The 15,680-nt window shown below is 38.2% G+C and overlaps 1 protein-coding gene across 5 annotated transcripts in view; it reads left to right on the top strand.

The window, feature by feature from the left end:
• LOC111149759 (glutamine and serine rich 1) overlaps positions 1–15,680 on the top strand; it is a 77,399-nt gene that overhangs the window by 29,793 nt on the left and 31,926 nt on the right. For 4 of the 5 annotated variants that reach the window (XM_022507012.1, XM_022507010.1, XM_022507013.1 and 1 more), the window contains exons 1-3: positions 1,327–1,519; positions 1,900–2,061; positions 6,858–10,538. In XM_022507012.1, the coding sequence (XP_022362720.1) occupies positions 1,965–2,061; positions 6,858–10,538 (3,778 nt within the window). In that variant the 5' untranslated portion in view covers positions 1,327–1,519; positions 1,900–1,964. Of the gene's footprint in view, positions 1–1,326; positions 1,520–1,899; positions 2,062–6,857; positions 10,539–15,680 lie in introns of those variants that run through there. The other variant, XM_022507011.1, reaches the window with a different exon arrangement.

The following is a 15,680-nucleotide window of genomic DNA, read 5'->3' as shown; positions in this document are numbered from 1 at the left end:
GTGTATGTATCATGTATATGAGAGGGAGAAGAGGGAGAAAGCTCATTCTTATTTTATAGACGAAGACTACCTTTTAAATATTAAAAGAATGATGTAATTAGAAAGCTACCATTTCCAGTCTCCAGTGTGGTAATTAGTAGAAGATGTCTGAAACCTTTGGCTGTTGGGCATAAGATATTTACAGTCTTAAAGTAACACCTCACAATTGCATTTCAAAGGATAAAGAATAACAACATGGAGCGATCTGACAGATGTGCCTTATCCCCTTCAAGTTTAGCATCACCAGTCATGAGACAGACAGACAGATGTGTGCATCTTCACATGGTACAGTGAGAAGTATAAAATCTCACTCGTGTACTTCTAATGAGGAATCAGTCAGACAGACCCAGAATTTGGGATAGTCTACATCCAACTAACTTAGATTCTTCAACAACAACAAGTCTGTGCCATGAAATCAAGACAAAAGGGACCTGGGAATAGAGGCACTTCTCAATTTAGAGACATAACCAAGTGCAGTTCTTGAATTTTTATTGGATTCTGCATAGAAGGAGCTTTAAAATCCCACACATTTTGGCAACAATTGGGAAATTGGAATATGACCTCATGTCTATTAATGATTATTGGCTATATAGAAGAATGCTTAATTCCTAAGAGATACAGCTGAAGTATTTAAAGATGCAGTGTCATGTCTGCAAGTTATTTTCAAATGGTTTAATAAAAAAGAAGTGTGTGTTTATATCTGTTTATAAAGAAAAGTAAAACGCAGATAACACAATGTTAATTAAGATTATTGAGCCTTAAGTAATGATGTAAGACTATTTCAATTTTTCTCTGGGTTTAAAATATTCAAAGTAAATATCAAGGGCAGAAAAAATACCTTGTTTTAAATTACTCTCAAAATGTCCAAGTTTGAATTTTCTAGGTGAGTTATTTTAATTATCAATTAATTCAAGTTATCTGATACTCCATAGAATGTTAGAATTAGAGGGACTTAAGAGATTATCTTGTCTAGTCCTTCATTCACACAAATAAGAAATTTAGTCTGTCATTAATTAAATCTCTTACTGAAATCACACCAGAAGCCCGTGGTAGAGCTCTGACAATGAACTCAGCTATCCTGTTTTCCACGATACTGCTCTTCACGCTATACCCTGTCACTGCTCTCCCAGTTAAAGGAAGTAAAGTTGAATTGAGGAAAATACTATGCATCATTTCTCTTCCTAGTATATGTCAATATATTTTCCTCATTTTGACAGTGTTGTCAGACTCTGTTTGCTCTATTGATGTGTAGGTCAGGAATTTAGTCAAAGTCTTCCACTACTTTTGATAATTGCTCTCCTACAGATATTTTGATACTGTTGTTCGAGCTCTGTGTTTTCAGTCACTTGTTTTTTGTTATCCTTTAGTTTAAGCTATGAAGAAGGACATCCCTCACACTCTGAAGCAGATCTCCTTCAGAGACAGACTTTTGCGACCCCTCATCAGCTTCCTGGATATGCTACCACACCTCAGCCAACTGGTAAAAATGCTCTCCTAAAATGAATCTGGCTACATTTAGTGATTAAGAAGAAAAATCAGTTTTCACATATTGGGTTAGGAATGTGAGCAGGACATAACGGAGCCGTGGGAAAAGTGAAAATGAAAATGAAATCAAAAGCTTTGTCTTTTACTGATAGAGAGTATCTATATAATTGGTGGGGAGATCTTTTTTCTTAGATCTCTGTGGATTTTAAATTATGACTGTACTTGGTCAAACTAGTATCTGTTTGCTATTTCAAAACAGTTTAGGGTTAAGGAGCTTTTGGCCTCAGATTTCTGCAATTCTTTTTAAAATAAGAAATAATAATTTGATATTAATATATATTTTTACTTGATGATATGTTTTATCTTCAAATGTAGGTCTTTCTGGAATATTTGATACTAGTGTGAACAGTGCCAGCACTAACACTAAAGAATCTTCAGTGATGAATTTTCTCTCTGCTGTTGAATCCCGAACTGCTCAGGCTGCTTCTTCAGGAACTACTCTTTTACCACAATTCAGGGCTCCATCCTGGCAGACAGGTAATTCTTTGTTTTCAGAATTTTTAAATCCAGAAGAAATACTGATAAAAATACACTTCTTATGGCCTTGTCACTGTATAGTGGCTGAGAAGTGAACTTCAAAACCTAGAATTTGTCACAATTTTACATTGGACAGAATTCCAGTTTATCACTCTGATGAAAACTAACAAGTTGAAGAAGGTAATAATTAAATATAAACCCTAGATATGAAGTTCTTATCTGGTCATTTAAGTGGTTACTTGGCTACTTACTAGAAGCAAGCATTCAGTTTCTTTTATTTTTCCATTTCAGCTCTATTGAGGTCTAATTGACATAGAAAATTGTAAGATGTTTAAAGTGTGCATTGTGGTGATTTGCTATGCATTACATTGTGAAAGAAATCCGCCTCCATCTGAATTAACACAACTATCACCTCACATGTTCATCTTCTTTGGTTTTTTGGTGAACAAATTCATTTATCTTTGTGACTTCAGGCTGAGTAGGAAGTATAGTAAAAAACAATCTTGGGACTGATTTCATCATTAAAGTTATATAAAGTTATCCAGAATTGAACAGATAATGTCACTATTTAGTAAAGGCCATTATAGGCTGATATTATTGTATTTTCCCTATTTATATATACATTCCATTTTTCAACTATTTCTCCCCCAAAATTATTTGTATATGTTTTTACTTTTTTCAAAGAATGAGAAATATCATAGCATATTTGAGGAGCTATTTTAAAGTTTTAGTGATAGGAAATAATACTTTATCATTGTTCTAAATTCCATTAATAGAGCTTTTTGGTATGCCTTAGCAATGTTTTTTCCTGCTTCCAAGGAGATCATTAATGTTTTAGTGTGACATAAAAGAGAATATTATAAAACAAAGTAGTTTCATTTTTTGCTTCCTGGAATAATTGCACATTATATATATTTAGTTAGATTTTCTACTCCAATTTCTATGATGATATTATTTTATTTTATTTCATTTTATTTTATTTTAAAGATTTTATTTATTTGACAGACCGAGATCACAAGCAGGCAGAGAGGCAGGCAGAGAAGGCTCCCCACTGAGCAGAGATTCCCAATGCAGGACTCGATCCCAGGATCCTGAGATCATGACCTGAGCTGAAGGCAGAGGCTTTAACTCCCTGAGCCACCCAGACATCCTGATAATATTATTATTATTATTATTATTATTAAGATTTTATTTATTTGTCAGAGAGAGAGAGAGTGAGCACAGGCAGACAGAATGGCAGGCAGAGGCAGAGGGAGAAGCAGGCTCCCTGCTGAACAGGGAGCCCGATGTGGGACTTGATCCCAGGACGCTGGGATCATGACCTGAGCCGAAGGCAGCTGCTTAACCAACTGAGCCACCCAGGTGTCCCCCTGATAATATTATTTTAAACATATATTTTAAATGTTATTCATTATTTGAAGCTTAACTATATTATTTTCTGTCTTCATAGTACTAATACTTTTTTGACATTTAATGGGAAGAAGTGAGAGAAGAAGGTTTTTGAAAGGGCCAGAGAATCTTTTTTTCCCCTATTTTTCTAAATAAAAAGATTTTAATGACAGTTCACTAAAAAAACATGTAAGCAATAAAAAGGCCTATGAAAGGGAAGGTGATAGTTCCTTATAATAGTTCCACTTTTGTAGAGAAGAGTTAGCAGTTGGTATTTATTCTTCTTTGATATCTGTATATTCAAATATACATATCCATTTAATCAGTATTTGTAGCAATAGTATTAATCAGTTATGCCATAATTATTTGATCAGTCTTGTGCTGATGGACATATGGGTTTCTACATATTAGCACACACAATAACTATAAAGAGTATTTGTGTGTACAAATATCTTTGTGTCCACTTATTTCCACAGAATAAATTTCTAGAAGTAGAACTTTTATTTATTTATTTTTTTTTTTAAAAGATTTTATTTATTTATTGGACGGAGAGAGATCACAAGTAGACAAGGAGGCAGGCGGAGAGGGAGAGAGGGAAGCAGGCTCCCTGCTGAGCAAAGAGCCCAATGCGGGACTCGATCCCAGGACCCTGAGATCATGACCCGAGCCGAAGGCAGCGGCTTAACCCACTGAGCCACCCAGGCACCCTAGAAGTAGAACTTTTAGATCATAAGGGTAAATGTTAACTTTTGCTACATGTGGCTAAAATGCTTTCCTGAAATGTTAATAAATCTCTTCTTGACAAAACTAATTTCTGATCAGCCTTTTATGATAAGCGTACATCTGTTATCATTGGAATTTGTTCCTAGGAAGTCAAAACTTGAAATCCAAGATATTTTTAAGTGTGTGTGTGTGTGTGTGTGTGTGTGTGTGTGCATTTAAGAGTTTTATTTATTAGAGAGAGAGTGCATGGAGTTGAGGAGGGAGGCAGAGAAAGCGGGCAAGAGAGAATATCCAGCAGACTTACTTCTGATCAAGGAGCCCGTCGCAAGGCTCAGTTCCACGACCCCGAGGTCACAACCTGAGCCAAAATCAAGTTGGACGCCTAACCAGCTGAGCCACCTGGGGCCCCCAAAATGTATATATTTTGATAAAAGAAATTTCACAGTGTTCACCTCACTTAATTTTTAGATTTATTTATCATGTTAAATGTAAGCAGTTTGGGTTTGTTTGATGTTGGGGTTTTTTTTTTAAGATTTTATTTATTTATTTGACATAAAGAGATCACATGTAGGGAGGGGGAAGCAGGCTTCCCGCTGAGCGGGGAGCCCGATGCAGGGCTCAATCCCAGGACCTTGAGATCATGACCTGAGCCAAAGGCAGAGGCTTAACCCACTGAGCCACCCAGGCGCCTCAAGCAGTTTGGGTTTTAATTTTAATATTATGGACATTTCAGCTTGTCTATTGCTATTGCATTGAGATTTTAAGGTAAATTAATCATTAGAGATTATGTACATTTTTATTGTTTTCTTAATTTTCAGATGACCTTATCTAACATATAAACTCATTTATAGAACAACTATAGATAGGAATTGCTAATACCTTTGTAATTTTGTTTTTGCTTTAAGAAAGCTACCTGTTTTGGGGCGCCTGGGTGGCTCAGTGGGTTAAAGCCTCTGCCTTTGGCTCAGGTCATGATCCCGGGGTCCTGGGATTGAGCCTCGCGTCGAGCTCTCTGCTCAGCAGGGAGCCTGCTTCCTCCTCTGTCTCTCTCTGCCTGCCTCTCTGCCTACTTGTGATCTCTGTCTGTCAAATAAATAAATAAAATCTTTAAAAAAAAAAAAAGCTACCTGTTTTGAGCAAGTGGGTGGCTCAGTCAGTTAAGCAACCAACTCTTGGTTTCTGCTCAGGTTGTGATTTCAGGGTCATGAGATTGAGTCCCACGTTTGTATTCCATGCTTATGATAGAGTCTGCTTGGGGCTCTCTCCCTCTGGCCCTCCCCCCCTGCACTTGCACGGTTTCTCTCTCAAATAAATAAATCCTTTTTTTTTTTTTTAAGGGTATTTATTTATTTATTTATTTATTTATTTATTTATTTATTTGACAGAGAGAGAGAGAGCGAGCAAGAGAGGGAACTCAAGCAGGAGGAGTGGGAGAGGGAGAAACAGGGAGCTGGAAGCAGGGCTTGTTCCCAGGACCCTGGGACTATGACCTGAGCTGAAGGCAGATGCTTAATGACTGAGCCACCCAGGCGCCTCTAAAATAAATAAATCTTAAAAAAAAAAAGAGAAAGAGAGAGATTCTCTCCCCGTGTGCCCCTCTCTCTTGCACGCCCGCGCGCGCGCGCACACACACACACACACACACACTCTCTCTCTCTCTCTCTCTCTCTCTCTCTCTCAAAAATAAAAATAAAAAAAGAAAACTAGCGGGACGCCTGGGTGGCTCAGTTGGTTAAGCAGCTGCCTTCGGCTCAGGTCATGATCCCAGCGTCCTGGGATCGAGTCCCACATCGGGCTCCTTGTTCTGTGGGGAGCCTGCTTCTCCCTCTGCCTCTGCCTGCCACTCTGTCTGCCTGTGCTTGCTCTCTCTCTCTCTCTCTGACAAATAAATAAATAAAATCTTTAAAAAAAAAAGAAAGAAAACTAGCTGTTTTTGAAATAAAATTTTTGAGGTATACATGCAGAACTAATTTGTCAGGCTTTTCAGTTTTAGAGATTTTTTTTTAAAGATTTTATTTATTTATTTGACAGAGAGAGAGAGTCTTAGAGATTTTAATGTGTTAAAATCTCTAATCTTGGGCGCCTGGGTGGCTCAGTGGGTTAAGCCTCTGCCTTCGGCTCAGGTCATGATCTCAGGGTCCTGGGATCGAGTCCCGCATCGGGCTCTCTGCTAGGCAGGGAGCCTGCTTCCTCCTCTCTCTCTCTCTCTCTGCCTGCCTCTCTGCCTACTTGTGATCTCTCTCTGTCAAATGAATAGGTAAATTCTTAAAAAAAAAAAAAAATCTCTAATCTTTTGCAACATGGGGGGTTAAGGGGGTAGGAGAAGAGTAAATGAAACAAGATGGGATTGGGAGGGAGACAAACCATAAGTGACTCTTAATCTCACAAAACAAACTGAGGGTTGATGGGGGGAGGGGGGTGGGGGGGTGGGGTTATGGACATTGGGGAGGGTATGTGCTATGGTGAGTGCTGTGAAGTGTGTAAACCTGGCAATTCACAGACCTGTACCCCTGGGGATAAAAATATATGTTTATAAAAAGTAAAATAAAATTTTTAAAAAATCTCTAATCTTTAATGGATTATGTAAATCTCTACTGTGAAGACTCTGTGCGTGTGTGTGTGTGTGTGTGTGTGTGTATTTGTGTTATAATTGCGTAAAGTTTTTTTGTGTCTTCTCTTCCTAGGTATGCATTCCTCAGCAGCAACTGAGCTGTTTGTTACTGGATCTTTGCCAACCACTGGAACACTTCCACCCTCTGCCCTCTCTGCTTATCAGCATCCCACCACCTTCAGCAATAGGAACTTTGCTACCACCTCTCCTTTGGTGCTTCAGGATTCATCTTTTAACACTACATCAAATGGAATTTTAAATCCTCATGACCCTTTGCTACAAATCAAGACTTCCCAGGGAACTGTTCCAACTGCTTTGGCATTTGAGCGCCTGGGCAGTTCTGCGTTAAGTAACAGCATACCACCTCAGTCTTCAACATATCGCTCAGCTCAAGAGTCTGCACCCCATCTTTTACAACCTCAATTTAGTTTGTTGCCTTCAGCACTTGGGGGAGCCCAGCAAACTCCTCAAGCCTACAGCTCAGCTCTCTTTACTAGTTCTACTGCTGCCATTGAAAGAGCTCTTCTTCGAGAATGTAGTGTTATTAAACACCATCAGCGGCCTTCAGGTACCCAGTCTATTCAGGCACAACTGACTGGTTCACAGCATTCCTTACATAGCTATCTATCAAATGCAAGTGTCGTTAATTTTCAGGAAACAAGCAGACAGTCATCCTTATCCTGTAGCCCAATTGGAGATTCTACTCAGGTGAGCAATGGAGGACTACAGCAGAAGACCTCCCAGGTGTCAGTGGAACTTGCTCAGTCTTACTCATCTGCAATTCCATCATCAGGGTTTCCTCCTTCTACGAAAGGAAAAAGCTGTTCTACAAAACAACCACTAACATCAACTAAGACCCCCAAACCTCAAAGTATAATTCCTCCTGTGCAAACATTAAGCTATTCCAAACCTTTACATAATCAGAGTTCAGTAATATCGGGCCAAGCACAGATTTATTCTACAGCGCAGCTACCAAGCCTTTTATCAGTCAGTCAGTCCCAGAATTACGGTTTAGGACAGCCACACAGTGTGCCATCTATTGTTCATTCACAGGTTTATAGGTCCAACAAAGTGGAGAAGTTGCCATCCTTATATAAAACATTGACTTTTTCTGGATCATCTCAGACTATAACTTCGGAAAATCAGACCCTTAACTATTCTTCTAATCAACAGGAAGTATTATCTTCAGTTACAAGTGAGAACTACCCTGCTCAAACGAGAGATCTATCTTCAGTTAGTCAGTCTCAAAGTTATTCATCTAGTCATTCTCAGGGTTTGTCACCAGTCAGCCAGACACAGGTTAGTTATTCATCTCAGTCACAAGTGTTGTCAGTTGTTAGTCCCTCAGAAAGCTACGCTTCAGGGCAGTCCCTAACATTAACAGCCCCTTCTCTTTCTTATTCTTCCACCTCTCGGGCTCAAAATTTGTCAGATTCTAGCCCAACCCAGAATTATATTTCTATGCACTCTTCCCAAAATGCTCAGACTCAAGGGTCATCCTCTCCCCAGTCCCAAAAGTTTTTGCCTGCTGTCCAGTCATCATCTTTTGCGTCCTCCACTCACTGTCAGACATTACAGAACAACATACCTTCCCCTGATCCAAAGTCTTATGCTGAAAGAAAACTTGACTCAAATGTGTATACATCTTCAAAGCAAGAAGAGGATTTTCCAATGCAGGAGTTACAGGTATTACAGCCACAAGTATCTCTTGAGTCATCGACCCAAAGGCTATCTGATGGAGAAATTAATGTTCAAGAATCAGCTTACAAGGTGTCAAAGGCAGAGGACAGATATTCTCAGAGTGTAATCCGAAGTAATTCTCGTCTTGAGGATCAGGTTGTTGGGATTGCCCTACAAGGGTCAAAAAAAGAAGAAAGCATAGTTGGTTCAGTGACACAGCTTACCCAACAAATTGGCCAGGTCAGTGCAGCAGCCCTTGATATAAAGAAGGCAACTAATTTAATGCAAACTCCACAAATAAGATTGAATGCTAAAGACCTCAGCCAGCAACATCCTCTTATACACAAGGTACATGAAGCCAAGGTCCAGGAGCAACATGATCAAATAATTAATGCTTCATCTCAGATTCAAATTCCAAATCATTCTTTAGGGCATGGCCATCAGGCTTCTCTTCCCAATACACAGGTTCTTTTAGATTCTACCTGTGATCTACAGATTCTTCAGCAGTCAATACTGCAGGCAGGTTTAGGGCAAGTAAAGGCATCTTTACAAGTACAGCGTGTTCAGAGTCCTCAACAGATAGTACATCCTTTCCTTCAGATGGATGGTCATATTATTCAGAGCAATGGTGATCATTCTCAGCAGCAACTCCATCCTCAAACTTCTGAAATCATGAAAATGGACCTCTCTGAGTCTTCAAAACCATTACAACAGCATCTAACAACAAAGGGCCATTTTAGTGAAACAAATCAACATGATTCAAAGAATCATTTTGTTTCTCTTGGATCAATATGTTTCCCAGAGGCAATGCTTCTCAGTGATGAGAGAAATATTTTATCAAATGTAGATGATATCTTAGCAGCTACAGCAGCAGCTTGCGGGGTTACTCCCTCTGATTTTTCCAAGTCAACTTCAAATGAAACCATTCCAGCAGTTGAAGATGGTGATTCTAAATCTCATTTTCAGCCGTCGTTAGATGTTGGGCATGTGACTTCGGATTTTAACTCTGTAACAGCTGCGGTAGGAAAGCCACAGAATATAAATGATATTTCCTTAAATGGAAATCAGGTCGCCGTGAACCTTTCACCGGTACCCACCCTCCAATCAAAAATGACTCTCGATCAACAGCATATTGAGACTGTTCAAAATAAAGCATCTAAAGTAATTTCACCAGTGGTCGGACCAAGTCATGAAGCCCAGGAGCAAAGTTCTGGCTCATTCAAGAAACAGTCTGCTACCAATCATGAATCCGAAGAGGATAGCGAAGTTCCTATTGATAATACGTTAACTAATAACAGAAGCCAAGAGTTTGTTTCTAGTAGGAGTATAAGTGGAGAGAGTGCTGCGTCAGAGAATGAGCTCACCGTAGCAGGTGATGACAGCACTGGGTCGGTGAACCCAGCCAGAAGTGCACTTGCACTGTTGGCCATAGCCCCACCTGGGGAGCCCATCGGTGTCAAGATTGAAGAAGAAAACCAAGACTTGATGCATTTTCACCTGCAGAAGAAAAAACCCGGAAAGGGGCAAATGAAAGAGGAAGACAACAGTAATCAGAAACAGCCGAAAAGAACCTCCCAGGGCAAACGCCAAAATCCAAGGGGAGCAGATGTGTATTTGCCCTACACCCCTCCTTCCTCAGAAAGCTGTCACGATGGTTATCAGCACCAAGAAAAAATGAGACAGAAAATCAAAGAAGTAGAGGAGAGACAGCCAGAAGTCAAAACAGGATTCATTGCCTCTTTCTTAGATTTTCTGAAATCCGGGCCCAAGCAGCAGTTTTCCACTCTTGCCGTCCGAATGCCCAACAGGACTAGGCGACCAGGGACCCAGACTGTTCGCACACTGTGTCCCCCGCCGCCTCCAAAGACTTCTTCTACGACACCCACATCTTTGGTGTCTGAAACTGGGGGTAACAGTCCATCGGAAAAAGTTGATAATGAACATAAAAACTTGGACCATTTATCTTCTTTTTCTTCTGATGAAGAAGATCCTGGAGTGTGCAGTCATGATATTTATAAAAACGCCTCTACTACCTTAGCTACGGATGCTACTTCTGACAAAAAGAAGAAAACAGGTAAAGTTTTCAATTTTATGTTCATAATTAGGGATTTCCACTGTTTTTATGCTAATAGACTGGGTTTGAAGCCTTCTTACCTTGAAGCAGGTCTAAGATTTTCAGGACAAAATGTGTAGGTGGGTGTTTCAGGTACTTATTTTTTTTAAATGCTCTTTCCCTATAGGAAAGCTTTGGGTGTTAGGTTGAAAGCTTCTGTTTTTTTTTACTTTCTACCGCATGACACGTAAGTTACATAGTTCGTACCCAGACTTCTCTAATCTGAGGCTTCTCATGGTGGCTTATGGATGTGAGGCATTGTATTGGGGACCCTGGCATATTTTCTTGATATGTCAGTTTTACCTGAAGATTAGCATTTTACTTTTAAACATGGTTATCTTATGCGTAGCATGCACATGAGTATAATTAAGATAAAATTTTTAAGTTTTGTGTAGGCTCCCGACTGTGTCTCCAAATCTTTGGGTGCATGTTTCACTTTACTCTGTAGTTAAGGGAACACTTGGAGGAATTGTTTAAAGAAGCACTGCCTCAGGTCAGCTCTTTTAAGGAACGTTCTAAAGGAAAAGATTTATGACAGTAAAATAGCCATGACCTCTGTGCAAGGACCCAGTAGCAATGTTAGGAGATATGCACTTTTATCTCCAATACACAGATGGGAGAGCCGAGAGTACGTGAACTGTGCAGGTCCACACAGCAAATAAGTGACGGAGCTGGAGTCCGCACTCGGGTTTGTGTGGTTGTAGAGCCTGTATTCCTGCCTTGCTCTTTTGTGTAAGTCAAGTGGGGCTTTAAAAGTTAAACCTTGTTTTGTGATGTACTTCTAGCTTCTCTCTGGACTCAAGACAACCCTTAACTACTGAGGTGATCGGAAACAACTGGTATTCCAAATAATCTATTAGCATAAACGTGTGCTAATACATTTCTAAAGAATTCTCATTTTGTTATACAGGGAAATTAGTATAATGGAAAGTCAGTGTTAGAGTCAAAGACGTTATGGATGTGGCTGATCCTGGTAAGGTTTTATACTCCTCTTTCCCCAGTGCAGGGCGCTTTGCAATCACTATTCCACTCTTCTATTTTTAGAACAAAGCTTTTGTAATTTCTGTTTTAAAATATGAATCTAAGACTATTTTCTTCCCAACAAGTGTTACTGCTTCATCTGTAGTTAAAATCATTACTGTCAACCCCGTTCTTACTCTTTGGTCTTCGAAGTTCTCTCGCTGCCATCCCCGCTGCTGCTTTCGGTGGAAGAACTCATCTCTTGCTTCTCATTAGAATCCTTTGCACCACGCTCAGTGCTTCTGGGGGGAAACATTAAATGATATGTAAAACTTCTCCCTTTCCATATTTTATTTTCTGGTTCCACTCTTTCCACTTTTCCTCTTCTGTAACAACTGAATTTCTCATTGTTTCTGGGACCTGTAAGCCTGACTTCACACTTGTCTTTAGGCAGGTTTTTCTCTAGCTAGAATGCCCTCTCAATTTTCTTCAGCCCAGCAGACCCTGTTATCTATGAAGACCATCTTCAAAGTCATTTTGTGGAAGTTACCCCAGGCAGAATTAGTGCTCATATCCTCTAAACACAGCCCTCAAATATTTCTGAAAGGCATATTTAAATTTTAATTGCCACAAGGTCTAATTTATCCATTTTTCCTTTTTTGATTTGTGCTTATGTCCTGAGAAATCTTTGCCTAACCCATGGTTACAAAAATGTTCCGTTGTTTTCTAGAAGTTTTTAACTTTTGCATTTTACATTTAGCTCTATGATCTCCACCAACCCCCTTTTTAAAAGTAAGCTCTGCACCCAACATGGGGCTCAAACACACAACCCCGAGATCAAGAGTCCCATGCTCTTGATCCCTTTTGATTTTATTTTTGTGTAAGGTGAGGTATGGGTTGAAGTTAATTTTTTGGCATGTAGAAGTCTAGCTTTTCCGGCACCATTTGTTGAAAAGAGTCCTTTCTCCTTTTATTGTCTTTGCATCTTTGTCAAAAATCAGTTGGCCATATTTGTATGAATTTGTTTCTGGATTCTCAGACTTGGACTTTGTGTTTATGCTTTCAGAAATGCCACACTTTTAATTGCTGTAGCTTTACAGTATGTCTTGTGACAGGGTAGTTGTGAGTCCTCCAAGTCTGTTCTTTTTCAGAATTGTTTTGCCTATTCTAATTCCTTTCCTTTTCCATATAAATTTTCAAATCAGCTGTCAGTATTTACCAAAAAAGAAAAAAAAAATCCCGCTGGAATTATTACTTTGATTTCCTTGAATCTGTAGCAATTTGAGGAAAACAGAAATGTTCACAATGTACTGAGTTTTAATAATTCATGAACATATTTGATTTCTTTTATTAGTCTTTTATAGTTTGGGACAAATACACCCTACATATGGTCTATAGTTAGGGAAATAGATCCTAAATATTTTTGGTGCTATTTATTGTGAATTATACTTTTAAAAGTTTTCAAATTCCATTACTTATTGGTAGATTATAAAAACACAGTTGTTGTTGTTTTGTGGGGGGTTTTTTTTTGTTTTTTTTTGTTTTTTGTTTGTTTGTTTGTTTTGGTGTGTTGACCTTGCAAATCTGTACAATTCATTTATTCTAGGGGGCTTTTTTTAGATTTCTAAGAATTTTTTAATGTAGGAAATTGTATCATCTGCAAATAAGGACAGTTTTATTCTTTTCCAATCTTACATCTTTTTCATTCCTATCTTAAAACAAAGGAATTAACACTCCTATACAGTTGTTTATGAAAGTGTTGAGTGCTGACTTCCTGAACATGTTCTTGATCTTTGGAGGAAAGAAATCACCCTTTGCCATTGAGTATGATCTTAACTGTAGGTTTTTTGTAGATTTCTTATCACACTAAAGAAATTCTTTACATTTCCTAGTTTGCTTACAGTTTTTTAAAATGAACAGAGGTTGAATTTTGCCAAATGCTTTTTCTTCATCTGTTGAAATGATTGTGTAGTTTTCTTATTTAGTCTTTCAATATGGTGAATTACATTGACTGATTTTCAAATAATATTCATGGCCTTGCATTCCCAGGATCAACCCCAACAGCTGTGATATATTGTCTTTTTTTTTAATACATTGATGAATTCAGCTTTCTAATTTTTTTGCATCCATCTTTGCAGTGGATATTGGTCTGTAGCTTTCCTTTTGTAATGCCTTTGTCAGATTTTGGTGTCTGGTTATTGCTGACCTCATAAATAAATTGGGGACTATCCCTTTCTTTTCTCTTTTCTGCAAGAGTTTAGGTAGTACGATTTCTTCCCAGAGATGTTTGATTGAATTTGTTGGTGAAACCATCTGGACCTGGAGTTTTCTTTGTCAGAAAGTTTTTTGCTATCGATTCAGTTTCTTTGATAATGGAACTATTCACCTTGTCTGTTTCTTCTTGACTGTGTTTTGGTAGTTTGTATCTTTGAAGAAATTGGTCTATTTTATCTGAGTTGTTTATTTATGGGTATAGGGTTGTTGGTAGCATTTCCTCATGTTGGTAATTTATGTCTTCTCTGTTGTGGTCAGTCTGGATAGACGTTAGTTGATTTTATTGATTCTTTTTCTCCTTTGTTGGCAATTTCATTGATTTTTGCTGTTCTTATTATTTCCTTTTTCTTGCATGATTTAGTTTTGTTACACTCTATTTTTCTAGTTTCTTGTGGTAGAAGCCTAACTTGTTAATTTGAGACCCTTTTCTGCTATAAGCATTTAATGTTATAAAGCTCTCTCTAAACCCTTCCTCAGCTGTGTCCCACAAATTTTATTTTTATTATTTATTATTTTTATTTTCTTTCAGTACTCTCTGATATTTCCTCTTTGGTCCATGAGTTATTATATTTTCAAATATTTGGGTATTTTCCAGATACCTTTCCTTAATTGATTTCTTCTTTATGTAATTTCAGTTCTCTTAGATTTGTTAGGGTTAGCTTTATGACCCAGAATATGCTTGATCTTGATTAATGTTCCATGTGTACTTTAAAAGAACATATATTCTGCTGGTTTTAATTACATTTAATGTGTAGTTATTGATATAGCTAGATCTTCCATTTTATTGTTTTCTGGTTTCCCCCTTTTCTTTCCTATTTTTCTAAAACACATTTTTTGAACTTCAGGTATTTCATTTTTAAATTTATCTCTACCTTTTCTGACTGTATCTTTTTGTATTATTCTTCTAGCAATTGACCTAATGATTACCATCCACTTAAAATCAGTATTTTTATGATTTCAAGTAAAATGCCAAAGCCTAACAACCATACAGGCCCCTTTACCCTTGCCCTTATGTTAAACATATTTGTCCTGTACGGGGCACCTGGGTGGCTCAGTGGGTTAAGCCGCTGCCTTTGGCTCAGGTCATGAGCTCAGGGTCCTGGGATCGAGTCCCACATCGGGCTCTCTGCTCGGCGGGGAGCCTGCTTCCCTCTCTCTCTCTCTCTCTGCCTGCCTCTCTGCCTACTTGTGATCTCTCTCTGTCAAATAAATAAATAAAATCTTAAAAAAAAAAAAACATATTTGTCCTGTATATTACATCTACATATATTGAAAGCCCTAAAGAAGGAATGATTTTGCTTTCAACAGTCAAATATACTTTAAATAACTTAGGAGGAAAAAAGCCTATTATATTTACGTAGGTTTCTATAATTTCTATTATAGTTCCTTTATTCCTGATGTTCCAAGTTTCCCTCTGGTATCATTTCCCATCAGCCCAAAAAACTTTTCCTTTTCCAAGGCTTTTCTTTTTCTTTGGTTTTCAGCAATGTAATTGTTTATCTCAGTAGGGTTTATCCTGTTTGGAGTTCACTGAGCTTCTTGAATCTGTAAAATGTATGTCTTTTACCAAGTTTGAAGTTTGGGGACATTATTTTTTCTGTACCAACCTTTCTCTCCTTATGGGACTCCAGTGACACAAATGTAAAACTTTTTGATAGTGTTCCTCAGGTTCTGTTCATTTTTTTTCAATCTTCTTTCCCCCTCTATTCTTCAGATTGTGTAACTTTTATTGGCTTACCTTAATGTTCATTGGTTTTTCAACCTTCTCAGTTCTGTTATTGGTCCTGTTCAGTGAATTTTTTATTTCACGTATTTTTTCAATTATAGAATTTGTCTTTGGTTCTTTTTTCTAGTTTCTCTTTCTCTACG

This window comes from Enhydra lutris, unplaced genomic scaffold, assembly GCF_002288905.1.
Source record: "Enhydra lutris kenyoni isolate GAN:26980312 unplaced genomic scaffold, ASM228890v2 scaffoldscaffold22, whole genome shotgun sequence".
NCBI classification, from domain to species: Eukaryota; Metazoa; Chordata; class Mammalia; order Carnivora; family Mustelidae; genus Enhydra; species Enhydra lutris.
This window is presented reverse-complemented; position numbering and strand designations above follow the sequence as displayed.